Source organism: Podarcis bocagei, assembly GCF_964188305.1.
Source record: "Podarcis bocagei genome assembly, chromosome: 4".
Classification (NCBI taxonomy): Eukaryota; Metazoa; Chordata; class Lepidosauria; order Squamata; family Lacertidae; genus Podarcis; species Podarcis bocagei.
The window spans coordinates 67791097-67818754 of record NC_138128.1 but is presented as its reverse complement, the minus strand read 5'-3'; the positions used below and the strand labels follow the sequence as shown (position 1 = coordinate 67818754).

Here is a 27658-nt window from a genome sequence, read left to right as displayed (position 1 = left end):
ACTCTTCACCAAGTACAACACGTTCCTGGAAGGAACAGAAACACCCTCTCTAATTGATATCATTGGTTCAGTCTTGCCCAACTCCCAATATCATCTTACGCAAACTTCTCAGAAGGTATTTCCACTGACTTCCATGTGACACCTTTCAAGGCAAGTGGGCATAGGACTGCAGTCTCAGTTCAACAAAAGATTAGTTAACGTGTAACAGATCATTTAGTACAGCAGATGAGAGTGCAATGCTCAATCTGCAGGTAGCTGATTCAAAGCTCATGGAGTTGATAGGTAAAGATAAAGGTAAAGGACCTCTGGACAGTTAAGTCTAGTCAAAGGCAACTATGGGGTGCAGCATTCATCTTGCTTTTCAGGCCGAGGGAGCCGTCTTTTGTCCACAGAAAGCTTTCTGGGTCACGTGGCCATTATAACTAAACTGCTACTGGTGCACAGAGGACAAGTGCCTGAGCACATGGAAACACTGTTTACCTTTCCGTCACAGTGATACCTATTTATCTACTTGCACTGGTATGCTTTCAAACTGCTAGGTTGGCAAAAGCTGGGACAGAGCAACAGGAGCTCACCCCATTGTGTGGATTCGAACTGATGACCTTCTGATCAGCAAGCCCAAGAGGCTCAGTGGTTTAGACCACAGCGCCACCCGCATCCCAGACATATGGAGTTAATGTTGGATTGATGAAAAAGAACACTTTGCAAATGCGGTTGACATGCACAATGGACCTTCTGAGAAAGCTGATCACATGACAACAGCAACCACACAGAGAGTCAGTCACCTCCCAATCACTCCAAGGGGTGAATCTGCTTCCAGAATTTTCCAGAGAATTATGGAGGTCACTGGTTCTCCACAGGACTGTAATCAGTACAGCAACTACTGGTAACCTCGTGTATATTGTATAATGTATAACTCAAAACTACCCAGGAGAGGTGTTTTAAAACAGTTACTTAACATTAACAAATCAGGATATGCACGTTAATAAATCAGAATATGGCACGGAATCCTTCTAACCAAAAATCAGTTCGTGAGCTACCTGAGGTCACCCGGAAAAAGATTGCAAAGGAGGTGGCTTTGCATCGTATGGCTGGTCCTTTTGGCGCCCCCCCCCTTCATAATTTGCATGTATCCCCATTGGGTATCGTGCCGAAGAAAGCTCCAGGTGAATTTCGTTTAATTCATAATTTATCACATCCCAGGGGTACCTCAGTCAACGACGTTATTCCTCTGGATAACGATCAAGATGATTCGGAAGTTCGGCCACGCTGCTTTATTGGCAAAATGCGATATTGAATCGGCATTTCACTTACTGCCAATTCATCCAGAGGATTTTGGGCTGCTAGGTTTCCAGTTTGAGGGCAAATATGACTTTGACAAAGCCATGCCTATGGACTGTTCAATAACGTGTGCCGCTTTTGAATCTTTCAGCACGTTTTTGGAGTGGGCCCTCAAATTTAAAACCGGACTGGGCGGAGTAACACATTATTTGGATGATTTTTTATTGGCCTCGGCTTGCAATACCGGCAATTGCTTGGTGTTCCTGCGAGCCTTTGCTGACCTTACGCAGGAACTGGGGGTTCCGCTCGCTGCGGAAAAGACCGAGGGTCCTTTGACCCAGCTTACTTACCTGGATATCCTTTTGGATATGGTTTCCCAAACTTCCTGCTTGCCAAAAGACAAGCTGGTAGCCTTGAAGAAAGTCATAGAGGAATTGCTCCCTCTGAAGAAGGTGTCCCTAAGGCAACTCCAGTCACTATTAGGACACCTGAATTTCGCGTGCAGGGTGGTGGCTCCTGGGTGCCCTTTCTGTTCACGCCTGGCTCGACTCACGGCGGGGTTGAGGGCCCCACATCATCGAGTGAGCCTCTCCAGTGAGGTGAAGGCTGATATTTGCATTTGGCTTGAATTCCTGGACTTACATAATGACTTCCAGGTACAATCAGATGCTGCAGGTTCCCTGGGCTTTGGTCTTTACTGGAAAGGCCGATGGTGCGCCATGCGTTGGCCGCCTGCGTGGCAGGGAGGAGCCATTACGCGGGACCTAACTTTTCTCGAGTTTTTTTCCATTGTAGTGGCAGTGCACTTGTGGGTCAATGAGTTCAGGGACCGTCGTGTCTGCTTCTGAACTGATAACCAGGCAGTGGTGACCGTGCTGGCCAAGCTGTCATCACGCTCCCCCAGGGTGTCGCCCCTTTTGCGGGCCTTTGTGTTGCATTGTTTACGTTATAATATAGTGTTTTCTGCACGTTTCATTCCTGGGGTATCTAACGAAATTGCTGATGCTCTGTCCCGTTTTCAGATGGAGTGGTTCAGACTCCTGGTTCCAGAGGCTCGGATACGTCCGGAATATTTCCTGGATCATCTCTGGAACCTTGGCAGCAATTAGTTTTGCAGGGAGCAGCGGCATCTATTTCCCCTTCTACCCTCAGATTGTACACTAAAGCTTGGACTGATTTTTTGGCATTTACGCATCAGTCGGCCAGTGGGGAAAGGGGGGTCCCGCCCTCCTCTTCGCAGGTGTTAAGATATTTGGCGCACCTATTTCAGTTGGGACGAAATAGTGCAGCTAAGACAGTCAGGATTCAAGCAGCTGCTATAGCATTTTTCTGTAAATAATTTTTTGATAAAGATCCGTGCGCGAAGTTTATCGTATGCAAGGCCCTTGAAGGTTGGGGTAGACTTTGTCCTTCCTGGCCAGCAATCCGGCGCCCCATCTCATTTGACTTGTTGAGTAGGATGCACAAAAAGTTGTGGGATGTGTGCTGGTCGGGGTATGAGGCTCGCCTTTTTTCGGCAGCCTTTTCTATTGCCTTCTTCGGAGTGTTGAGAGTGGGTGAGCTCGTGTTGGAGGCTCACAGGGACGGTCGTTCTAGGGGCCTATTGCTCCAGGACGTACAGTTATCCCCCGTGGAGCTGAGAATCACAATTAGGAACCCAAAAACGGATCAGAGGGGTAAGGGAGCCCTCATTCGTCTCCCTGCTACGGGGGAAGCAGGCCCTTGCCCTGTAAAAGATGTCAGGAAGTACCTGGCGGTTCGCCCCCCAGGGGATGGTCCTCTGTTGAGGCATGAGAATGGGTTGCCCCTGTCAAGACACCAGTTTGCAAAAGTGATGCGTAGGGAATCCTGGCTTGTGGCGACATGGCCTATGGTTTTGCCCCCCATTCCTTTAGGATCGGGGCTGCCACGATGGCAGCTCACTGGGGCTTGTCAGCCGCCAGGATAAAGGATATGGGTCTCTGGAAATCAAATGCGTTCAGAGGTTATGTCCGCTAACAATTTTTGGTATCTTACATTCTTTTTGCTTGTTTATCTCAGGTTTAGCAGCTGTCCGCATCTGGATGGTGGGGCACAGCATCATCCATTGGGCTGGCATCAGAGCATGGCAGTCCGGATTGGGACCAGGTCTCGGCCTTCCTCCACATGTTCAGTTGTCTTGGCTGTCCAGACGGGGAATGCGCTGGTCACACTTCCTGCCGCTGATTCGGAGGCAGATGCTGTTGGAAGGGCCGCCCACGGCTATCGTGGTGCAGCTGGATGAGAATGACTTGGTTTCCATGAACTGTTTTTCACTACGTGCTGCAATTTTGGGTGACCTGGAGAAGCTGTGGGCAGTGGTGCCGACAGCAAAAATATTTTGGTCAAAGCTTTTGCAACGACGCGTTTGGATGGGTAGTCGTTGCCCAGCTGCCACCGAAAGGGCCAGGAAATGCATCAATTCTGCTGTGTCTAAAAAGATTTTTGAGCTGGGTGGAGATGTGATTTCCCATCCTGAGATTCTTTTTCAGGCTGAATCCTTTTTCAGAGCTGATGGCGTGCACCTTTCTGCCTTAGGGAATGAGGCTTGGCTGGGTGCAGTGGTGGCTAAGCTGAAGGCTTGGTTGGGTGTGTGAGTGGTTTGGCGGTGAGCTGAGGGCTCCATGGCGGTTAGGCATTGGTTAAAATTGGTTGTTGTAGGGGTAAGTGCCTACCCCTCCAATGGTGGTGCGGAAAGGGAATTCCGTTAAAGGAATCCAGGGGCTTGCCATTCTTTTCATCCTTGTCCCTGGCATCGAACTTGGGCCGTGCAAGCCCCACAGGAACATGAGGGTGAGAAGTGAGGGACCGATGCCCAGCTTCATTTTCTCACCCAATACTTGTTTCCCACGCTGGATTCCGTTGGAATCCGGAAGGCCAGCTCTGTCCCTGGGGGCAAGGACAGATAGTCATAACCAATGCCTAAGCAACCACTCACAGGTTTTTTTGTATTTTGAATAAAGTTGTGGCCAAAATTATGCCAAAATCCTTAAACAAAAATTGATGTGTGATGTGTGAATTTTTTGGGGGTGGCATTGTGGGACTCAACACGCAACAGTTTTTAAAAACATGCACATTAGAATTGCAGTCATAGAGATGGCTTTCAAATGGGCCATTCATCACTTCATGAGCTCTGCCTTTAAGGTTCCACAGGACCACCTTTCTGGAAATTCTTCAACTTTGAATGTGAATACACAGGTAAGGTAATTGATTTCGGAATATCTGCTGGTGGCTGATGTGTGCGTGTGTATTGTGTGTTATGAGATTTAATTCTTTCTAAGTATCTCCATATCAATAAACAATATAGAAGAAAGACTTGTGTAAAATAAACCAGTTGCAGCAGAATGGAAAATACCAAATGATAATTTGAGTGGAAGTTGGAGCAGATTGAGTCACACTTGCAGCACCCCTTGTGGCAAGTCATATAAAATGTTTTCCTGCAGCTGTAATTATGCTCCAAGAACTCCATCTGAGAGATAGGCACGAAAGGTTAGTGAAGTACAAATGGTTTAGGCAACACTTTTTAACCCAGGGCCCTTTGAAAACTTGGGGTGTGGCTATCTTTATAGCAGCAACAAACACCTTTCAACAGCCAATTATGTAACTCACAAGGTGCTACCATATTCACCAATTAGAAACACCCCAAAGAAACATTAGGAAGACTTTAGTTTGCATCCAACATTGCCGTTCCACTCATGCAACAGACCTCTACTTGCAAAGTGGAATTCCATGTCCTCTTCTTCCCCCTACAGCCTCCTGTGCACCCTCAAAATCTGCTCCAGTGTGTTGCAGGACCATCTGGAACTGATTTGGTGGGAATAGGTAAGTCAAGGCAAGACCTTTCGCATGAGTGGAACTCAATTTGTGCCGTTTTGGCTACAACTCTTCGTGTTTCTACTTTATTACAGTTTTGTAAATAGATAGATGATGATAGATAGATGATAGATTAGATAGATTAGATAGATAGATAGATAGATAGATAGATAGATAGATAGATAGATGATAGATAGATAATAGATAGATGATTGATAGATAGATGATTGATAGATAGATGATTGATAGATACCAGAGATTCTTATACATCCCTTTACTTGGAACATGATCCGCTTCACTGTGCTGCAGAGAGGGTGGCAAGCAACGAAGGCAGTGGTCAAGGGAATTTCTATAAAGAAGTCCCCAAGCTTTGAAAACCCCTTAAGAGTCAGACTGAAAAACTTTTCTCTGAGATTAATTCTCTGGGATTCTTAAACAGTTTAGGTCTCAAAAAGTTTTTTGAAACAACTCAAGAATCAAAGAAAAGCATTAACTGCATTGTGGAAGGAAATATCAAAGGCATCATGAATACAGTAAAATAATATGTCATGATTATTGCTCAATAGAAATAGTTGAGGCAAAAAACTTTATTCACTCCATCTGACTGAAGTAACGATCAGGAACCTCAAGATATCTGTGACCACCCTGAATGGTTTTTACTTGTGTTTTTTACCTCCCAGAACTCAGAAGAAACAGAAATATCAACATATCTGGAATCACACACCATGCTACTTGGCCACAGATGATCAAGCAATATATTCAAATCAAATAGCTACTAGTGATATAATTTAAATGATTATGTAAAACCTAAAACTTTAGTTAAAGGCAGATTCTCCCCAAGCATTTGCGCGCTCTCTCTCTCTCTCTCTCGCGCTCTCTCTCTCTCTCTCTCTCTCTCTCCTGGAAGGCCCTCCAGCCATCCAGAGCAGATTATGTGGTTGGTAGTGGGTGGGTGGGTGGGTGGGTGGATCCATCCGTGCAACAGTTTGCATCCTGTATCTCTAAAACTTCTGGGTAGACCGGGAGAGCAAGGAAGCTTACAGAGATGATTTTGAAAATGTTGTTCAACAACTTCACAGAGTTAGTAGTCATGTTAATGAAATGTGAATATTCATACTTAGAATGCATATCCCTTGAAAGCCTAGACCAGGGGTTGTCCACCTGGTCCCTACCGTCCACTAATGGGCATTTCAGGATTCTAGGTGGGCAGTAGTGGGTTCTATGGCAGAAGCTGAACCCTCCTTCCATCAAGCACTGGTGGGCAGTAAGGAAATTTTACCATCAAGAAAGATACATCAGTGGGCGGTAGGTATAAAAAGGTTGACTACCCCTGGCCTAGACCTTGCAGATAAGTGGGAGACAGAGAGAGAGAGGGAGGGAGAGTGTTATGGCTTGGTCTCTCCCACAAACATGAGACCACTCTGGCTGTTAATTATTTCAGATTTATTGCTAAAACAACAAACAAGGACGGAGCTCCTCTACTCATCATCCTCCACAGAAGATGGAGCTGCCCGGACTGAGCTCCTCCCCCTTCCCCAGCACGGAAGCCCCCACCTTTTTTCCAGTATCTTTCGCATGTCTCAGCCACTTTTGAGATCCTACGAGATTTGGGAGAGAATGCTTCCTGCATTCCAGTGTCTGACTCACTATTGAAGCTCTCACACAGCCACCTGTCGCTCTGGCCTTGTCTTTCATCTCCCCTTTGTTCAGAGCTCAGGTTACAGCTGCTCTCCCTCTCCTATCTGCCTTCTGCTGTTAACTGTTCTCTCTCTATGCCTGCTTCTTCTTCTCCTGTCAGCATCTGAGCTTCGCTGATAGAGAGAGGGAGAGAACGAGAGAACTGATTCCTTCATTTCCCAATTCTAAAGTCGCCAGAAGCATCTGGCTTACCCACAGAGGAAACATAATACTAGACTAGATGAACCATTGCTTTAAACCAGAACAACACTTAATAAAAGTAGGAAAATGAAAAAGATGGGTGGGAGCGCATTACAAATGATGCTTGTCAACTTGTGCACAAAGGTGTATGATGCAACAACCAAGTCAGAACCAGGTCAGGCTCTACTTCTGTTCTTAATCTAAACAGAAATCTAAACAGAAATCTATGTCAACATAGTAGGGATGGGCCTGCTCATTCTCCTGTCCACGTGTTATGCATTGATGGGGCATGATGCCAAGACTCCTGCTGTCTTTTCTTAATCTTTAAACTGGACTTGGACCATACAGCTACTCAAACAGAGTGTCCTCTGGAAAGTAAGGCATATGGGCACTCTAGTGCCTAGCTGTGTCAAATTGGAAGCAAATGGTGCAAATGTGGTCCTGCTGAGGGATGGGTGAAGAGACTGCCATGCCAAGCATAACATGAGAATGAGCCACCACATATGAAAGTTCTGCCTGGGGAGATAGGGAACCATGCCACCTCAGTGTTTTTCAAATGACTCTTCATAGGCTTCATATGCCTCAGCAGTCACTCAGCGGGGCAAGGTGGGGCAGGATGCTCCACGGGGCCCTCTGAGGAGTCTGCCTGCCTCCTCCCACTCAGGTACCACTGTACTGTGATGAGAAGTCACTTGAGTTATGTCTCAACACCTCCATTAAAAATGCATGGATATAAATAATGATAAGCAGTTCAAAAATATTATTTTCAAAGGAATTATTTTGTGTGAACAAACAGGGATTTCTTTCCAATGTGATTTTTTTTTGTAGTTTTTGTAGTTGTTGTTGTCGTCATCATCATAGGCATAGACTGATGGTGCTGATTTCTTGAAGGACTATTTCAGGATCACAAACTCACTGATAATTCTGCATAAACTCAACTATCTCTTTATACATGTGCTGTGGGGCATCAAAGCCCAAGATGAAATCCAGGTGTGCCCAGTCGGGAATAAACTTGTGGTAAACTAGGTTTGAGACCTGAGGCAGCAGCAGGGCAAAATCCTTTGGAGTTGAAGCCCAGTCGTTTCCACCATTCCAGAGAGCTGTTGGAATAGTCATTTGTTTAATATCATAGGAAGGTGCTGTTTCCTAAAAGAGAGGGGGAAATAACAAATACTTTAAAAATACTTTATAAGTTAGGACTCTGCAAAAAATTTCCTGATCAAAACAAATGTGCACGTGCTCACGCGCGCACACACAAACACATATATATTGTCTCCCTGCTTATTTAACTTTTATGCAGAATTCATCATGCGAAAGGCTAGACTGGATGAATCCCTAGCTGGAATTAAGATTGCCAGAAGAAATATCAACAGCCTCAGATATGCTGATGACACAACCTTGATGGCAGAAAGTGAGGAGGAAATAAAGAACCTTTTAATGAGGGTGAAAGAGAAGAGCGCAAAATATGGTCTGAAGCTCAACATCAAAAAAACTAAGACCATGGCCACTGGTCCCATCACCTCCTGGCAAATAGAAGGGGAAGAAATGGAGGCAGTGAGAGATTTTACTTTCTTGGGCTCCAAGATCACTGCAGATGGCGACAGCAGTCATGATATTAAAAGACGCTTGCTTCTTGGGAGAAAAGCAATGACAAACCAAGAAGATCAAACCTATCCATTCTGAAGGAAATCAGCCCTGAGTGCTCACTGGAAGGAAGATCCTGAAGCTGAGGCGCCAATACTTTGGCCACCTCATGAGAGGAGAAGACTCTCTGGAAAAGACCCTGATGTTTGGAAAGATTGAGGGCACAAGAAGAAGGGGATGACAGAGATGGATGGACAGTGCGGGAGACAGTAGAAGACAAGAGTGCCTGACGTGCTCTGGTCAATGGGGTCACGAAGAATCGGACACGACTAAATGACTAAACAACAACAAATATGTTAAGGGGAATATAAATTGAGCACTTAAAGTGCATAACAACTGGACATTGTGCAGATTTAAGATGCATTGTGGAGAATAAGCACATCATCCATGAAAAGTAACTTGTTCACATTTCCTGGTAAATATACATGGTTTCCAACAGGCTTTGAACAATGTGCATATATTGACTATCCTTTGTACATTCTCTGGCCATTTTGCATAATCTCAATCAGGTCTTGTGGAATGTGCTGCATTTTGTGCATTCTGAGGAAATGAGCTGTTTTGGGGAGAACCCATTTCATTTTTGCATTAGTGACATGAGCACCAAATCAGCATTATTTCAGTTTTAAAAGAGATCCTTCTTGCACATTTCAGATATCATCATGCAAGCAGACATCTGAGTTAGCAAATCTACATGTGGATAAATTTGAAGGAACATACATACTGGACAGAAGCAGTCTGTATAATGGTGACATATTGCTATATAAAAATATAATAATAATATTTATTATTTTTATTTTTATTTTTATTATTATTATTATTATTATTATTATTATTATTATTATTATTATATCCTGCCCATTTGTCTGGGTTTCGCCAGCCACTCTGGGTAGCTCCCAAGGGAATAGCAAAAGCATGATAAAACATCAAACTTCTAAAAGTCAAATAGTTGTTTATTTCCTTGACATATTAAGGGAGGGTTTTCTGCAGGGCGGGCACCACTACCAAGAAGGCCCTCTGCTTGGTTCCCTGTAACCTCACTTCTCGCAGTGAAGTAACCAGCAGAAGACCCTCGGAGGAAAGTGTAGACAATATCTTCATTTTATGACAAGGGACTGAAGATAGACATCTGGCATCTTGCAGATTTGTCAACAAACCTACATTCCCATATTAAATCTGAGAGATACATATACATTTGATACAGAAATAAGCTATTTTCAAGGGAATCTGGAGACCACTCCCTATAGTAAATATGTACAGTGGTACCTCAGGTTACATACGCTTCAGGTTACAGACTCTGCTAACCCAGAAATAGTGCTTCAGGTTAAGAAGTTTGCTTCAGGATGAGAACAGAAATTGTGCTCCGGCGGTGCAGCAGCAGCAGGAGGCCCCCATTAGCTAAAGTGGTGCTTCAGGTTAAGAACAGTTTCAGGTTAAGAACACAATTCAGGTTAAGAACACAATTGTATTTACACAATGCAGCAATGCAGCTTCATTTTCTGGTGAATGGAGTCCACCGTGCGAGGCCAGCCCTTGTCCCCAGAGCCAAGTGGGGCCACGCTGTGCCTCCTGCTGCTTGTCTGCACAGTGGGGAGCATGGCCGGCCAACATGGCTGTTAACAGATTGAGGTTGAATCCTGACAAGACAGAAGTACTGTTTTGGGGGGAGAGGCGCCGGGCGGGTGTGGAGGACTCCCTGGTCCTGAATGGGGTAACTGTGCCCCTGAAGGACCAGGTGAACAGCCTGGGAGTCATTCTGAACTCACAGCTGTCCATGGAGGCGCAGGTCAATTCTGTGTCCCAGGCAGCTGTTTATCAGCTCCATCTGGTACGCAAGCCGAGACCCTACCTGCCCGCAGACTTTCTCGCCAGAGTGGTGCATGCTCTAGTTATCTCTCACTTGGACTACTACAATGTATTCTATGTGGGGCTACCTTTGAAGGCGACCCAGAAACGACAACTAATCCAGAATGCGGCAGCTAGACTGGTGACTTGGAGCGGCTGCCGAGATCATAAACACTGGTCTTGAAAGACCTACATTGGCTCTCAGTACGTTTCCGAGCACAATTCAAAGTGTTGGTGCTGACCTTTAAAGCCCTAAACAGCCTCGGTCCAGTATACCTGAAGGAGCATCTCCACCTCCATCATTCTGCCCGGACACTGAGGTCCAGCGCCGAGGGCCTTCTGGTGGTTCCCTCACTGTGAGAAGCCATGTTATAGGGAACCAGGCAGAGGGCCTTCTCAGTAGTGGCACCCACCCTGTGGAACGCCCTCCTGCCAAATGTCAAAGAGAAAAATAACTACCAAACATTTAGAAGACATCTGAAGGCAGCCCTGTTTAGGGAAGCTTTTAATGTTTAGTATGTTATTGTATTTTAGTGTTTTGTTCGAAGCCGCCCAGAGTGGCTGGGGAAACCCAGCCAGATGGGCGGGGTATAAATAATAAGTTGTTGTTGTTGTTGTTGTTACCTGTTCACCATCTGACTGAGGAGCAAGCATGTGCTGTCTGGGCAAGGTGGTCAGGGACACAGCAGTGAGGCTGGGCCAGATTCCAGGGTCCAGAAACCCCCAGAAACAGGGCAGGAATCCCTGCATAGGGGTGCCTGATTTGTGCCACTTCAAAATTGTGTGCCCGGAGCCATGGTCCCACTGCCCCCTCATGCTGCGCCCCTGACAGTGTGGGGAATTTCTATGAAATGGAGCTAGAAACTATTGTCATCAGATCAACACTGCAATATTGTGGGTAAAATAATAGCTTCTTTCACTTAAGTTCACTAAGTGATCCCCGCGGTGTAGAAATTTTAATTTGTAAGTTTCTCATTATGTTTACTTACTTACTTTCATACGTTCCTATTTTCGAGATATGTTTCTAATGTTATATGCATTGCTTTAACAGATGATTGCATTTTTTGCAAACCTGTACCGACTGAAGATATTTAATTTTGACCACGACACAAGCAAAGGTAATATTTGGATCTAGTTTGGTGAGATTTTTAGTTAAAGTGATTGGTTTATTTGGATATTAGTTACAATTTTTAACAAAACTGAGAGACTGAACTCATGCATGCAGAATACTGCATAGCAAAATAGTCCACTGAAGAAGCGTAAAATGCCAAAATGTGTTTGGTATTTCAGTTATCCAGAAAGTTTTATTAAAAAACATTAAAAATATATTATATAGCAATATATGCTATCTAATTAATATAATTAAAGAAGTATAAGACCATCTCATGCACTGTACAGAAATTTTATTTTTATTAGGGTTTATTGTATAATTGTGGATATATTATTTTGATAAATAGTTTATAGATTTACATATTAGAATTTGTTAACGTATTCATGAGCATCACATCCATTAGAAGACATCAGAAGGCAGCCCTGTATTGGAAATTTTTAATGCTTGATGTTTTGTTATGTTTTTATATATGATGTAAGCCAGCCAGAGTGGCTGGGAAAACTGCCAGATGGGTGGGGTATAAATCATTATCATCATCATTATCATTATCATTACATTTTGTGTATATAAAGCCATGTTATAAACGTCAAAGATTATGACCTTTAACTATTTTGTTTCATAGTGCAGCTACATTTTATCCACCATGTATTATATGAACAGCAGCCTTTGCCATCAGTAGCTATTGCCATACCTTACCAATATCTACCATCATATAAACAGAGAAGGGAGGGAGGGGAGGAGAAAGAGGGAGAAAGAGATGGGAATTAGTGAAAAATTCTTACCTGGTTGTGGTGAGCCATGTTCTCTTCCTTGCTACCCCAGTCAAAACCTTTGAACTCCTTACTCCTCCTATTCTGAAAAAAAGAAGTGTACCATATTTTGAAAAAACTAAATGGGGAAATTATTATTATTGCTGTTAATTATTAATCAATAAATACCTGAGGATCATAGTGCAGTTTACTATATAAAAGCACAAAAGCACATAACATAATAACAAAACAATACGCACAGACACAACAGGCACAGCAGGTTGTGAGGAACATAGAAGAGAAGAAAAAGTTCTTACCATCTGCTTTTTATTCAATATTTACAGAGAGAGGCTTGGAACACAGCCTCTTGGGATAATGGCGTTGTCCCGAGTGACTCTCCACCCCTCCCCTTTTTTCATTTGTCATTGTCATCATCTCCCTATGGGTGCCACGGAGGGCCCTCTGTTTCTGAGCTCTTTGCTCCACTACCTTCAAGGATCGCTGGGTTCTGGGAGAGAGGGGTGTGTGGAATGCCTTCTAAACACATTGTGTCCATCAGCTGTCCTCCCTCTGGTGCTTCCTCTTCCCCCTCCACGTCTCCCATCATTTCCCAGCTTTCCCCTCATCTGCCTCTGAGCGGTGACCTCCCTCAAACCCCTGTTGTAATTCTGAACTGTCTTCTTCTTCTCTGGAAGGGTCAGGCTGGGGAGGAGGTCACTGGGGAGGAGGCCATAGGTTGTGTAATTAGCCAAAGGCCAGGGAGAAGAGGAATGTTTTTGCTCAGTGCCTAAAGATACCGTATTTTTCGCACTATAGGACGCACTTTTTCCCCTCCAAAAATGAAGGGGAAATGTGTGTGCGTCCTATGGTGCGAATGCAGGCTTTTGCTGAAGCCTGGAGAGCGAGAGGGGTCCGTGCGCACCGACCCCTCTCGCTCTCCAGGCTTCAGGAAGCTATCCCAAGTCTTGCAAGCCCGGCGGGATGTCCCGCGGGCTCGCAAGGCTTGCGGGCAGCAGCCTGCACCCAAAAGCTGGGGACAGCGGGGAGGCGCAGAGCCGCCACCCCGCTATTCCCCGACCTGATCTGGAGGCTGGCGGGGGGAGAAGCAAGCCTGCTTCTCCCCCCCCAGCCCCACAAGCTCGGGGGATAGGGGGATGGCGAAGCGCCGCCATCCCGCTATTCCCCGACCTGATCTGGAGGATGGGGGTGGGAGAAGCAAGCCTGCTTCTCCCCCCCACCATCCCCACAACCTCCAGATCAGGTCGGGGAATAGCGGGATGGCAGCGCTCAGCCATCCCGCTATTCCCCGACCTGATCTGGAGGCTGGGGGTGGGAGAAGCAAGCCTGCTTCTCCCCCACACCATCCCCACAACCTCCAGATCAGCGGGAGAGGCGCAGCGCGCCTTTGCCGCTGTCCGCCGACTTGTCTAGAAGGCTGGCGGGGGGAGAAGCCTGCTCCTCCCCGTCGCCAGCCCCGCAAACTCGGGAGACAGCGGCAGGGGCGCAGCGCGCCCTTCCCGCTGTCCCCCACTTGGTTAGAAGGCTGGCCCAGCCCCGCAAACTCGGGGGACAGCGGGAGAGGCGCAGCGCGCCATCCCGCTGTCTCCCGACATGGTTTGGAGGCTGGCGGAAGGCTTCCTCCTCTCCCAGCCCCACAAGCTCCCTGGGGAAAGCATTCCCAAATGGGAAGATACTGGGGAAATGGCCAGTTCCTATGTGGCCATCCTCCAAATCTTTCATGGAAGATTAAACTTATGGGGACTTAAGTAAGTCAAAATATATACCAGGAACCAGGAACTCCCATGCCACAAGACAATCTTATTCTGCCAGGGGATCCAGTTTGGCCCAAACACTTCTCCCAAAGTCTCCCACCTCCTATCCAGCTGAGATTGCCGCTGAAGCCAGCTGGGTGGGTGGGTGGGTGGGGGTGGGGGTGGGGTGGGGTGGGTGGGGGTGGGTGGGTGGGTGGGTGTGTGGGGGTGGGGGTGGGGGTGTGAAAATCCTACTCAGTTTGCCGGAATTCCATGCAAATCCCTTCCCAATTCAGAAAGGAGTTTCTCTTAAAAGACTTGTTAAAACAGATCAGCAAGAGGTCTGCATCAGAATCTCCAGGGAAAATAAAGAGGAGGGATCAGTTTCATCTGCACCTTGCAACACACTTTGAAATCCTCCATTGATACAACAGGTAATTGACAGGTAGGCGGCCCCACCCTGCTGTTAAATGTGATCTATGAAACTAATCCTGATAAAAAACTCCTGTGGTATGACAGGAGTTTTTGTAAGGCCACGAAGAAATTACCAGCAACTACCTTCAACACCAGGTTCTCCCAGATCATGGCCCTTCTTGGCCAGCCTTATGCTACTGACACACAGCCTTCACTAGCCTAGAACCCTCCAGATGTTCTGGACTACAATTCTCATCAACCCCAGCCAGTGTGGCCTGGCTGATGGGAGTTGTCATCTAAGCAAGTTGGCACTACCAACACCTGATGATTTAGGTGCTACCTGACTCCAGTGAAGCACGTTCTGCACAGATGTCCCAGCTGGGCAGTGTGATAAATATACATTGATTCGAGTCTGAAAGAAAGAGCAAAGTGATTAGCTGAATTTATCTCAAAGTGTAACAGCCATTTCAATTTCATTTGGTTTGTTTGAACAAAACAAGTGCACTCTAGTGCTCAACATCTGGATATCATGCAGGAATCAGTGTTTAAGTAGCAATTACATGCCAGTTTTGGAGATCAACTTGACACTTCAAACTAGCTGCCAATGCCAATATTGTGGTACCAAACAAGAGCGAAATTCGCTTACAGCAAAGCATTGCCCCACAACATAAATACATTTCTACTAATACTGCAATCCTATGCACGTTTACTAAGAAGTAAATTGTACTGTGTTCAACCAGGTTACACCCAGGTAACTATGCACAGGATTACAGCCCCAGTTATAATATTTTTCTTTATATAGTACAACCAGGGCAATTACAGACATATCAGATAACATCCATTTGTGCAGTGGGACAGGCCGTTGTGTATATTCCTCTTGTAGGACACGAATTCACTCCACCCTGCTTTGGTGCCATGTCCAGTTGTGTTACCAACCATAATTAAGGGCCACTCCTAGACTCTTATTAGGAACTATGAACTGAAACTCAGTATTGCTCTTAACTATGGTCCTATTGCATCATGGTGGCAAGGAAGACACAGCCTTCTTGTGACCCATAAGGCATTACCTGCATTCTGTTTTGGGGAAGTGGACCCCTGTATGGGGAATTGCACAAGGGCCCCCAAGCACCTTAACCAGGCCTTGGTGCACACCATGACTTCTCACCTCTTCACATGTTTCTTGGGCTGATGCGCAGCATCTTTCAAGGCACACAAATATTAAGTTCCAGTTTACAAGTATCTGTACACAAAGCCATATTGGTTCATTTTGTTCTTATTTTTGCTCTTATTTCTATTGTGTATTTAATATTTGTTATATTGTATTGTCTCAATGTGGCAGCTGTGCCCTCTTAAGCTTTCTGCCTTAATGCTACCAGACAATAATTTTCCAACAACAACAACAACAATAATAATAATAATAGCTCTGCCCATTTGGACACCTCTGAAGATATTTCACCCCATTCTGCAAGTCTTTTTAAAATTTGAGGTGACAATTTCAACCTTCACCAACTTGGACATCTCTGAAGATATCATTGCCCAAAATGTGGGCAGCTCCAACCAATCAGGTTGCCTCTCAATATATCATCACCAAACTTGGTACGAGGACTCCTGAGGTGGATATATTAGTCTTCAACTATGATTGCATGCAGTGCACCATTTTGAATCAATATGGTAGACCAATTTAACTCAAATTAAACACTTAAATTTAAGTGGCAGTCCTGGGTTGGTTTTTGTGTGTGCACGCAGCCCAAAATATCACAAATTACACTATCCACTAGTGCTCAATGAAGTAGTCATCTGGGATCCACTTCTCCAGGGTTAATTAAGAAATGGATGTTATAAGCAGCAACCATTTCAAAGAAGCCTCCACATACTTTTCTTTAGATCACACTCTTTACCTCATATTATGTAGTTAGAAATCTTACCAGATTCATGTTTTTCACATTAAAGCCCGTCCCTAGGAAGAAAAAACTGGCACAAAGATGATCAAATAAGAAACTATTACACAGGTTAGTAGCAAACCATTTAGAAGTTTTGCTTTGAGCACTAAACTGCTTGGTTCCAAATATTACCTGTCAAAACAAAAACATTAGTACACAGGTCATTTTGTTAGTCAAGACTGCTTCCCTTGAGATACTTCCAGCAATATCGGGTAGCAAGAAAATATCACAAACAGTATTATGAGAATCTTCTACTCAGATTGTCAGACTAGAATGCCCATTCAACAATCCATGGCCATAATGATGATAACAGCAATAATTCAAATCCCACATGCATAGTCAAACAAAAGGACCTTCTGCTATATTCAAGACATGGACATTGTAATTTCAGCCATCGAAGAGACAAGATGACACAGTTAAAGTGCATCTTGAGATGTATGCAATGTGCAACTGGCGCCCTTCCAAAGTGGTTCAGGAACATCATTTCAGTAGGAGCCCAAATATGCCAAGGACTTGCTGTTGTGCAAACATACCCACAAATAGCCAATAGCCAAATAGTTGTGCTGTGCTTGAAATCACTTAATTTAGGGTTGCCATACGTCCGGACATATCCAAAATACCACATTCAGAAGTAGTGCACAGATGTTGGGCAAAAAAGCTCAACAATTTGAAATATGGCAATCCTACTTAATTCCCTAGTAATTTCAGCAAATGACGCCTTCTCTATTGTCTACATGTTAACATAAGAGAGAATGATTTTACTGCCTTGTCTTCTGACTTCTCCAGGTTGAGAATACAAGGAGTGGCTGTTCCTACAATCTGAAAAGGGCACTTCAATCTGCTTTTGTCTAGGGTAGAAGTAGTGTAGCACAGAAGCCAAGGGTGAGCTGTGAATCATAAAGCCCCCAAGGTAATCAAGTATCCCCCTAGCCACAGTCAGTATGGGGCTTTAGACAATCCACAATCTCTCGTTCTCAATCCTCCCACCAACCAGACTCTAATCTGGGAACAAAACTGATCATGTTACAATGTTGTTGTATGAATTACTGAGCTAAAAGTGGGTGAGGGGGACATTTGGCCAACACAGAAGTCCCCAAAAGCCTCCAACATGATCAGCAAATGTTTCTGAGCCCCAAAAAATGGGCTCATGTGCCTGTAACTGCCCACCACACTGTGACCATCCCAAGTTATTTCTCAGTAGATTGGTTTGGCTCTCTTGTCCTATAGTCATACATTGTTTAATACTTAAAATAAACCAATAATGTAATAAATACATGCTCCTATAACTGTTCAGCATTATTGCTTTAAGGGCAGCTGAGTTACGCACAGGTGTAATCTGCCTTCATACTATCAAATCTTCATGGAACTTCTATATATACAGTTTTCCCCATCAGTGGGAGCTGCAAGTTTGTACCAAGTCCTTTCATTTGGGCTCTTGAGGATTGTTCTCACAACAGCACCTCTTTCTTTCCTGCCCGCAGCAGGTGTTTTGTGCTGGCACCCATGGTATTTACAGCAAGATAGAAAAATGGGCACCCCAATTTTTACAGATCAGCTTAGACTGAGCAACACCCTGATACCAAATTTCAGCATTCGCCAGCTTGAACAGTTTAGGTGTCTATGAGAATGACAAATGGCCTCAGGTCAAATGATGGATACTTTCCTAAGATCTTAGCTACAGCGAAATATATTTTCACCCTCTATTTTAAACAAATATTTGGTCCAAAATGCATACTTTGACCATGTATTCAGGCATGCGAGTGATCACAGCTGTTATTGGGCTGATAGAATAAACCGTGTTGACCAATGGTGCCAATCCAAAGAACATTTTTATCTTCTGGGCGAGCTGTGGCATGGTTGAAAATGCAATGAATGCTAAAAAACAAGATGGGAAATAGAAATAGAAGATAAATGAATATAGCAAGCACTACTGCCTTGATCACAATACAAGAAAAAAATCTTAGCCTTTTCTCATAACACAAAAGCGATAAATACAGTCAATCCTCAGTTCCTCAATGGCTCTGTTTTGGAACATTTCAGCTCCCAAACACCAAAAACCCAGAAATAAATGCTCCAGTTTTTGTACATTTTTCGGAAGCCAAATGTCAGAGGCGGCTTCCGCTTGAGTGCAGGAAGCTCCTGCAACCAATCGGAAGTCACTCCCCAGTGTCAAACGTTTCGGAAGCTGAATGGATTACATTTGACAACCGAGGTTTGACTGTATACATTATTGTAAGACCTGTGAGGAATGGCTTATGGTCACATGCTTCTAGTCAAAAGAAATATTGGAAAGTACACGCTCATATCCCCTCCTCTTGGGAGCCTTAATAAAGTACTTCCAGGATTGTTAAGCTACAGTTTCCTGTTACAGCCAGACTCAGAAACTTCTGTTTAAATTCCAACTACAAACCAGGTTTGATCCTGGCTTGAAATCCAGGATTTTATTCCAATTAAACAAGACTTTGTCAGCTGAGATGAACTGAAGCAACACAAAGCACATAAAACAAGGTTTGCGAGGGGAGTACAGTGGTACCTCGGGTTACAGACGCTTCAACTTACAGACTCCATTAACCCAGAAATAGTACCTCGGGTTAAGAACTTTGCTTCAGGATGAGAACAGAAATCACACAGCAGCAGTGGGAGACCCCATTAGCTAAAGTGGTACCTCAGGTTAAGAACAGTTTCAGGTTAAGTACAGACCTCCAGAATGAATTAACTTCTTAACCCGAGGTACCACTGTATTATATTCCATACACTTCTTTTGAATTTTGAATTTGAATTTGAATTTTGAATTTGAAACTCTCTTAGTCACACTTTTTGAACTAATACATGAAGTGAAAAACAATTATCATTTGAATTCACACTTATTTGTGCCTCCTTCAACGACACAATGAGGAATCCAGACTGCTTTCTGTCTGTCAGAAACAATAAAGCGGAAAGTGAGGCGAGTGCTGTGCCCACCTTGAGCTCCTTGCTGCTTACGGTGTTAGGACCCTGAACATGAGATTCATCACCATCATTCATCATTTTGATGAATTTTGTTGTATGTCCAGTTAGTAAACTGCTATAATAAATCCAGTTCAGGGAGACATTGATCCCAGCTGAGTGATGGAGATGGTTCTGGGAGGAGATGAGGGGAAAAGCAATATCTAGAATGGAAAGTTTATTTTACTCTGTATCTGAAGAAGCCATTACAGAATCAGTAAGATTCCTTAGGGCATTGGAATTATCCTATTCCAGAGCTTGTATTGTTGGGAAGAATAACAGAGGTAGATTTTCAGCAACTTGACACAAGTGGAGTTTGGTACTGGTTGTGATAGCTAGATTTTGCTGTGAGAAAGCAGCTTTGGAATAATTTTGTAAATAGTGGTTAAGAGCGGTAGTCTCGTAATCTGGTGAACAGGGTTCGCGTCTCCGCTCCTCCACCTGCAGCTGCTGGGTGACCTTGGGCCAGTCACACTTCCCTGAAGTGGGGGAGGAAGGGAAAGGAGAATGTGAGCCGCTTTGAGACTCCTTAAAGGGAGTGAAAGGCGGGATATCAAATCCAAACTCTTCTTCTTCTTCTTCTTCTTTCTCTAAGTCCATAGCAGCTTTGAAACATTTCTTTTATAGGAACTGTTACTAAGGGGAAAATGCAGGAAACCTACACAGGGATTGTTATTCAAGATGGTTCTCCATGTCTAGTGGCTCTATGTGTAACCACTGTACTATGACCAAAATCTCTCTTGAAATTAATATACAACACCAAGTGTACAAATAAACATGTTGCTATTAGAATTGGCAACATGTGTTTCAGAAGCTTCCTAACCTACCCATTGTGGTGCCCTGGGAATGACCAACATAAAATATTTTCTCTTGTCCAGTTTTTCTCAGGATAAAATTTATTGAAGCTGGAAGGTCATATTTAGCCATTTCATCAAAACTGCAAAGAAAAGGAATAACAGACTGTGTTTTACAGACTTGCATACAGACTTCTCCAGCCAATGCAATACAATATCTGGCAAACCAGAGATCACCTCCTTCATGGACGACAAATTCTCTGAACATTTGTGAAACAATCTGATTTAAATTAAGTCATGACTCATCTTCTTTAGATATTTCCACTGGCACTGTTCACTAGCAGTCAATGAAACACTGTGAGCTATTCACTGAAAACTTTTCTGGCAGGGAGTAGGAGATGGATGATTGACTAAATGGGTATAGTAAACCTGTTGACGACTGCAATTAGTCCTACAGGAAAAGTGAAGGGATGGTATGCAGATGATTAGCATATCTCATTACCCTACCCCACCCTCCCACTATATATAAGGGTCTGGTGACTTTCATTTCAGTGTATCTGAAGAAGTGTGCATGCACATGAAAGCTTATACCAAGAACAAACAAAGTTAGTCTCTAAGGTGCTACTAGACATTTTTTTATTTTATTTTTATTTGTCAAAGAGTTACAGTGCCTGCTGTGCTTGTACAGGAGAGCCATGTTTTGTCACAGCTGGGGCAGATCAAGGCATCTGGTTCTGCTGATGCAGGTGTACCATGCCATTTCTCATCCCAGTGGTAATTTCTCCTCTGTTCTTTACTGTGGATATACCACCTAACTATCTGTCTCCAGGCACTGCTGTTGTCTGCAAGAGATTCCCACAAGGTGGACTTGATGTTGCTAGCCTTCACATCATGTTTGGAAACGTCTTTGTAATACACAGTTGGTCGGACAGTGGGCCTGCTGCCTGAAGTCAGCTCCCCATAGAGAACATCTTTGGGGGATCTTATCATCTTCCAGTCTTCATCAGAGCATCTAATTCCCCACATGAACAATATGTGCTGTTTGTTTGTTTGTTTGTTTGTTTGTTTGTTTGTTTAAAGGAACAACTACCAATTATATTTACTTGGAAATATATTTCTATACCTTTAGATTGTCAGGGTGCTGTTCAATGTTGAAACAGAAGCAGAGAGAAGAGCATGGCAGATTAAAAACCCCAAAAGGAAGACTAGGAACCAGAAACACATAATGAAGTTTAGAAAGATCACTCTACCTGAATCGCCAGAATTCTTCTTGCTCCACAGTATAGTTAATGTGTTTCATGGACCAGGTGTTCCCTCTACTGTTTCCTAGCCAAACATCATAGCCAGCATCAGCCAGTATGAAGCCCAGGCTGTTGTTGTCCAGATTTGACACCCAGTTATCACTACTGCCAGACAAGCCATGTTGCAGAAACACTGCGGGCTTCGGATCTGCAATAGAAGTCTTTTAAGTATAGTTATAAGAGATAACTTCAGTGTTTCTTTCCAACAAGACAGTGATCCATCACAACCTTCAATGGCAGTTGTTGTCATTCCATATTTCAAGTAGCAGCCAGTGAAGTGGTCAGGTGGGGCCATGTTACTCTCATGGCTTCCCGGCAAACTGGGTTGCTGGTGCTTACAAAGAGCAAGAAGGGAAAGGGAGAAGTGCATGTTGGTGGAGCCAATCCAATTCCCTCACCTCTACATGCAACACCAGGTCAAGCTCCCCCAACCTTGCCGTGTCTGCTTTGCTCTCTCCAGACGTGGGTTGTCAGGTTGTCCATGAATGTTAAATCACAGAGTGGTGAGATCCAGATCTCAAACAAGTCTGCCTTTAGAAACCTCCAACACCTTGCAATACTACACTGCAGTCATTAAATGACTAATGATACATTTTGGGGAAAGCTGTTAAAATATTTCTGACTATTATGATAGAAGTGTTGTTTCGGAATCCAAAGGGATATGTTGTCTTCTCATAAGGCCTGCTTCATGAAAAAGCTTTTTTCCAAAACAAAAAAACTTGGGGGCATTGCCACCACATGTGCATAAATGAGCCAGTGACATTACAAATTCTTGAACTGATATATTTTTACTCATCTTATTCAATATAATCTTTTTATTCAATAAGTCATCTTATTCTTACATTTTAAGCCATTTTACTCAATTATAATTTTATATAATTATAATTATATAAAATTATAATTATATAATTACAATTACAATTATAATTATATAATTGGCACTGGAAGCAGGTGGCTAAGTCCTCTTGCCCTTCCTTCATTACACCACCTTTGCTTCTCAGGTATTAGGTAGCCCTAATATCTTTCCGAAAAGCAACACCCTTAGACTGTCCTTTGCATTTCTTTTATTATAATTACTTAAGAATTTCCTCAAATTTTAATACATACATATGTGAATTGCCTTTAACCACCCTCATTCACTCTACATAATACCCAAATTGTTAATTTCTGCTGCTCACAGTTCAGGTCCTTCTTGTAAAACTATCTGTCTGTTATACCTCTTCAAGTACTCTACAAAGGGTTTCCACTCCTTCCTTAGCAGTGTCCCCTCTTGATCCCAAATTTTTGCTTTCATACTTGCCAGCTCCACATAATCTATTGGTTAATAATAATAATTTATTATTTCTACCCCACTCTTCTGGCTGGGTTTCCCCAGCCACTCTGGGTGGCTTTCAATAGAACATTAAAAACAGAATAAAACTTCAAATATTAAAAATTTCCCTAAACAGGGCTGCTTTCGGATGTCTTCTAAAAGCCGGATTGTTAGGAAAAGGAGGGGACATTTTATCACATGTGGTGGGATTGTAAGGTAATTTTAAAAAATTGAGAAATGATATACAACGAATTGAAGAAAATGTTCCATTTAACATTTGTTAAAAAACCTGAAACATTTTTGTTAGGGATTATAGGAAAAGATCTGCCAAAAAAGCTGAAAAACATCTTCACGTGTCCGACAACGGCCATGGGAGTTTTAATAGCACAAGGATGGAAGACTGAAGAAACCCCAACTGAAGAATCATGGCAAGAAAAATTGATGGGCTATGCAGAACTGGCAAAACTGACATACAAGCTACTGGACAAGGATAACTGTGACTTTAAATGGGAATGGGGATGAATGGGACTTTAAATGGGAATGAAGGGGAACCCTTTACAAAGTATTTGAAAATGCAACAAAGCAAACTGGACTCCTTGGCTGACTTTGAATAAACATTCACAAACTTTTTATTGATAATAATCAGCTAAATAGAGGATCTATACAACTGTGTAACATGCAGAAAATAGCATTTTTAGAGAAATCAAAGACTGGAACTGAGGGAAGTCAGGGATTGTGGGTGGGTGCGTTCTGTGGGGGGAGAGAGGGGAGGAAAAATGGGGGGGAAATAAAGATGATATGTTTTTGAATAATATGTTTTAATTTTGAATAAAAACTTATTAAAAAATAAAATAAAAATCGGATTGTTGTTTATTTCCTTGACATCTGATGGGAGGGCATTCCACAGGGCGGGCGCCAATACCGAGATGGCCCTCTGCCTGGTTCCCTATAACCTCACTTCTCACAGTGAGGAAACTGCCAGAAGGCCCTTGGAGCTGGACCTCTGTGTTAGGGCTGAACGATGGGGATGGAGACATTCCTTCAGGTATTCTGGATCGAGGCTGTTTAGGGCTTTAAATTGTGCTCAGAAATGTACTGGGAGCGAATGTTGTTCTTTCAGGACCAGTGTTATATGGTCTCGGCGGTAACTCCCAGTTACCAGTCTAGCTGCCACATTCTGGATTAGTTGCAGCTTCTGGGTCACCTTCAAATATAGCCCCACATAGAGCGTGCTGCTGTAGTCCAAGTGGGAGGTAACTAGAGCATGCACCACTCTGGCGAAACAGTCTGCGGGCAGGAAGGGTCTCAGCCAGCGTACCAGATGGAGCTGGTAGACGGCTGCACTGAACACAGAATTGACCTGTGCCTCCATGGACAGCTGTGAGTCCAAAATGACTCCCAGGCTGCACACCTGGTGCTTCAGAGGCACAGTAGCCCCATTCAAGACCAGGGAGTCCCCCATACCCGCCCACACCCTGTCCCCCCAAAATAGTACTTCTGTGTTGTCAGAATTCAACCTCAATCTGTTAGCTGCCATCCATCCTCCAACCACCTCCAGGCACTCACACAGGACCTTCACTGCCTTCACTGGTTCTGATTTAAAAGAGAGGTAGACCTGGCCTGCATCCCGATTGGAAGGCATCAAAATGGTCTGCATCCTGCAGGCATGCCTGGAGTTGTTCTGCAACCATCCACTCAATCACCTTTCCCAAGAATAGAAGATTTGAGACTGAGCGATAGTTGGCCATATTGGGCGGGTCCAAATGTGTTTTTTTTAAGAAGCAGTTTAATGACCACCTCTTTCAGCATGGCTGGGAAGTATTCACCATCCTGCAGTGCCCATCGCCCAGCCCTTCCTGGCTCGCTTTTATTAGCCAGGATGGGCAAAGATCAAGGAGGCAGATAGTTGGTTTCACTCGTCCAAGCAGCCTGTCCACATCCTTGGAGGTAGCACATTGGAATTGATCCCATGCAACTTGACTAGACAGGACTCTAGCACTTTCCCACCCCAGCCCTGCTCCCATGGTGGAGTCTACCTCATTCCGAATCTGAGCAACTTTGACTGCAAATTAATTTTTTTTGCAAAATCATTGCAGGAGGTCTTCGGGGCCTTATAAGGCCCCAATGGCACAGATGGTTCCGTTAAATTAGGAACCACCTGAAAGAGTCTCCTGCTGCTGTTTTCTGCAGATGCAATAGAGGCAGTGAAGAAGGTCCTCTTCAACGTCACTATTGCCACTTGGTAGGCTCAATGCTGAGCTCTAACCTGTGTCCGGTCCGATTCAGAATTAATTCTCGGTCACTGGTGCTCTAGCCATCTCAATTAATGTTTCATTGCCCTCAGCTCTGGGAAAAACCATGGGGCTGTCTAGGCTCCATGCAGTTGGAGAGGGCACTTTGAAGCCAGACAGTTGATAGCCCTACTTAACTCTGCACTCCAGCGGGCCACCAGGGAATCAGCTGAAAGGCCATCAACATAGGATAAAATATATCCTACCACTCTCTGGAAACCATTTGGATCCATTAAGTGGGGGGGGGGGCAGACCATCCTGCAGAGGGGAAGGGTTGCAGAGATGTCCAGTTGTACCAAGAAGTGATCTGACCATGGCACTTCACTTTTATTTAGTGTCAGATCACCCACATCCATAGAGATAAACACCAGGTCTAAGGCATGTCTAAGGTTTATTTTGCTACTCCTCTTTAGTTTGGATTTCTTGGTCTTTTCACCTTTGTGCATAGATTACTCAATCTGCTATTGTTGCATACAAGAAGAGATTAAGTACCTACTTGGGGATATCAGAGTTTGTTACTTCTAAGAGGAAGGCCTCTGGTTTGGGGGGGTGTCATCTTTAATATTTTTTTCAGTTCCCCATAAATCATTTCCCAGTATATTTGGCTTGCTTACATGCCTACCACATGTGGAAGAAGATGCCCTACATCTTTTGGAATTTCCAGCATGACTTGGTTCGCTCCCCCCTCCCCCCCCCCCCTGCATTTCACTTCTCACTCAAGAAAAAGCTGCATACAGCACACAAAGCCATTGGGCAATGGAATTGGCAGTGTCACCAACTCTTCACAGCCCTGGTGTTTTTCTCCTTTTTTTTATTCAGGCTGTGACCCCAATAAATGGCCGAAGAACATATATCTTTAATAACTGCAAAAACACTCTTTTGCAACTAAAGAGATTTCCCCCCACACAAAAGATTGCATGCAGTTCCCTATGACTTGGGTCAAGAAGGTATGGAGAGCACAGCTACGTCAGCACAGAAAATGGCTGCTGTCAACATGGACTATGAACTATTTATTCCAGCTTCCTCATCTCCTTATCACCATATGTCCTTACTTCTTTAATAGTTCAGGAAAGGAGTAAGAAGCACTTGACCTCAACTACCTATATGGCCTATCTTTTGCAATACTATAGAAAAAATAGAAGAAGGACACACTCAACAATCATAATAATAGTGCACATTACCAAACGAACTGCCTATGTTCTTTTGCACCAAATCAAATTTTAGCAAAGCAAGAATTCATAATTTAATAATAATAATAATAAATCCACAAAATATCGAACATTTGTATATATGTGTACACACAATATATACCTCAAAGCACACACTCACCCTTGTTTGACTGATTTCTTTTGCCATGAGGGATTCTGTTAATACTCAGAATATAACCATCGTCTGTCACCACTTCATATTCCTCACTGGGATATCCTCTGAAAGAAATAATTTCGCTCTGCAGGGTGGAGATGGTGTGGTTGGACAGGTTAACAAGCAACTGTAAGATGTCTACAGTCCACTGCTTTTTAGGTGCTGGTACTCACCATGAAGTTTTTATAGTAAGTCCCATACTTTTAAACAAACAAACAAACAAACAAGCAGAGTGTATCCTTGAGTGCCCCCTGGAAAAAAAGCATTACTAAACTTATTTTCCACATGATAGAATTGATAACTGGAGTGTGCAGATGGGTGATAAGCCAGATAAGGTAGTAAAACCATCTCACACAATCACTTATTTGTCAGTTCTAAAGAAATCCAAGAACTGATTACCTGCCTCCCTCTGCTGAAATTAGAAACGAAGGGAGCCTTTTGTTGCAGAATGTCTTCCCAGGATACCTTCCCAGCCAATTGCTGCTGTTGCTGCTGTTCTACATTTTTATGGCTGTTGTTCCCAAAGTCCTCCCCTCTCCCCCTCCCTTGGACCACTTGAAAATTGCTGAGGGACTTGGTGGACCACTGAATGATTTTTGTTCTTGCTGCTGAACAATTATAATGCACTGTGCAGGATGCTAGAGTTGCTACTGCAGAGCACCTAACTGATGTTCACAGAGCACTGGTGTTCCGTGAAGCAAATGTTGGGAATTTTATTGAGATTTAAAAATAAAATAAAATTCCAAGCTGCCCTCAGCAATGATGCATTGGGAGGGCAGGCTACTACGTATTTCAAAATATTATAATAAATATTTTCTCATCCCCTAAAACCCCAGCAGTCCATGGAAAATTAACTTCAAGGATGTGGCGTACAGCACCATTAAGCAACACTAATTGTCAAAGATGCCTTGAGGTAAGAAGATGAGAAAGGAAAAGGAAAATGGCTTACAATATTCATAGTCGCTTCTGGATCTACGTTTCTCCTTTTCCACAATATCCCCGAACTAATAAGCACTTGGACCAAGCCTGCCCCCATTACGAAGAGCCATATCATTGATTTGCGTGGAAGCAAATCCATCTTTCAGCCCAGATATACAAGACTGCTCCTCAGTCACTGAGAAGATGTACTTAGGTTCCGCGGAATGAAATGACAGACAACATGACTTTAAATA

General features: G+C 43.8%; 2 protein-coding genes and 1 long non-coding RNA gene across 5 annotated transcripts in view; 1 reads left to right on the top strand and 2 right to left on the bottom strand.

Annotated features, from left to right (window-relative positions):
- Positions 1-1934: 1934 nt before the first annotated feature.
- LOC308584806 lies at positions 1935-8620 on the top strand. Its single transcript, XR_014007022.1, has 3 exons — positions 1935-4502; positions 5052-5121; positions 8291-8620. It is a non-coding gene; the product is annotated as an uncharacterized lncRNA (long non-coding RNA).
- LOC308584732 (putative lysosomal acid lipase/cholesteryl ester hydrolase) overlaps positions 5682-27658 on the bottom strand; it is a 47399-nt gene continuing 25422 nt past the window's right edge. Inside the window, exons 10-11 of the mRNA XM_081189739.1 lie at positions 7785-7814; positions 5682-7751 (exon numbers count right to left, since the gene is read on the bottom strand). The gene's annotated coding sequence lies outside the window, so the exon portion shown is untranslated. The remainder of the gene's footprint in view (positions 7752-7784; positions 7815-27658) is intronic.
- LOC308584731 (putative lysosomal acid lipase/cholesteryl ester hydrolase) lies at positions 7751-27658 on the bottom strand. 3 transcript variants are annotated; one of them, XM_081189736.1, is made up of 9 exons: positions 27436-27658; positions 26454-26571; positions 21471-21669; positions 20254-20363; positions 18177-18316; positions 16427-16573; positions 14842-14913; positions 12370-12441; positions 7751-8136 (listed from the first exon to the last, which is right to left on the bottom strand). In XM_081189736.1, exons 1-9 carry the CDS (start codon positions 27562-27564, stop codon positions 7903-7905), a joined length of 1221 nt encoding a protein of 406 aa, XP_081045862.1. In that variant the 5' UTR covers positions 27565-27658; the 3' UTR covers positions 7751-7902. The 3 variants fall into 3 exon arrangements, with proteins under 3 accessions (XP_081045862.1, XP_081045863.1, XP_081045864.1); XM_081189737.1 differs by lacking the exon at positions 16427-16573 and having other exon boundaries at positions 27436-27655; XM_081189738.1 differs by lacking the exons at positions 26454-26571; positions 27436-27658 and adding an exon at positions 25747-26375.

Coding starts and splice junctions, on each gene's coding strand:
- LOC308584731 (XM_081189736.1), bottom strand. CDS start 27,564: ATGGATTTGCTTCCACGCAAATCAATGATATGGCTCTTCGTAATGGGG. Junction 21,670..26,453: donor AAGAAATCAGTCAAACAAGG/GTGAGTGTGTGC, acceptor CTTCTATTGCAG/ATCCGAAGCCCGCAGTGTTT. Junction 12,442..14,841: donor ACGTGCTTCACTGGAGTCAG/GTAGCACCTAAA, acceptor TCTTTTTTTCAG/AATAGGAGGAGTAAGGAGTT.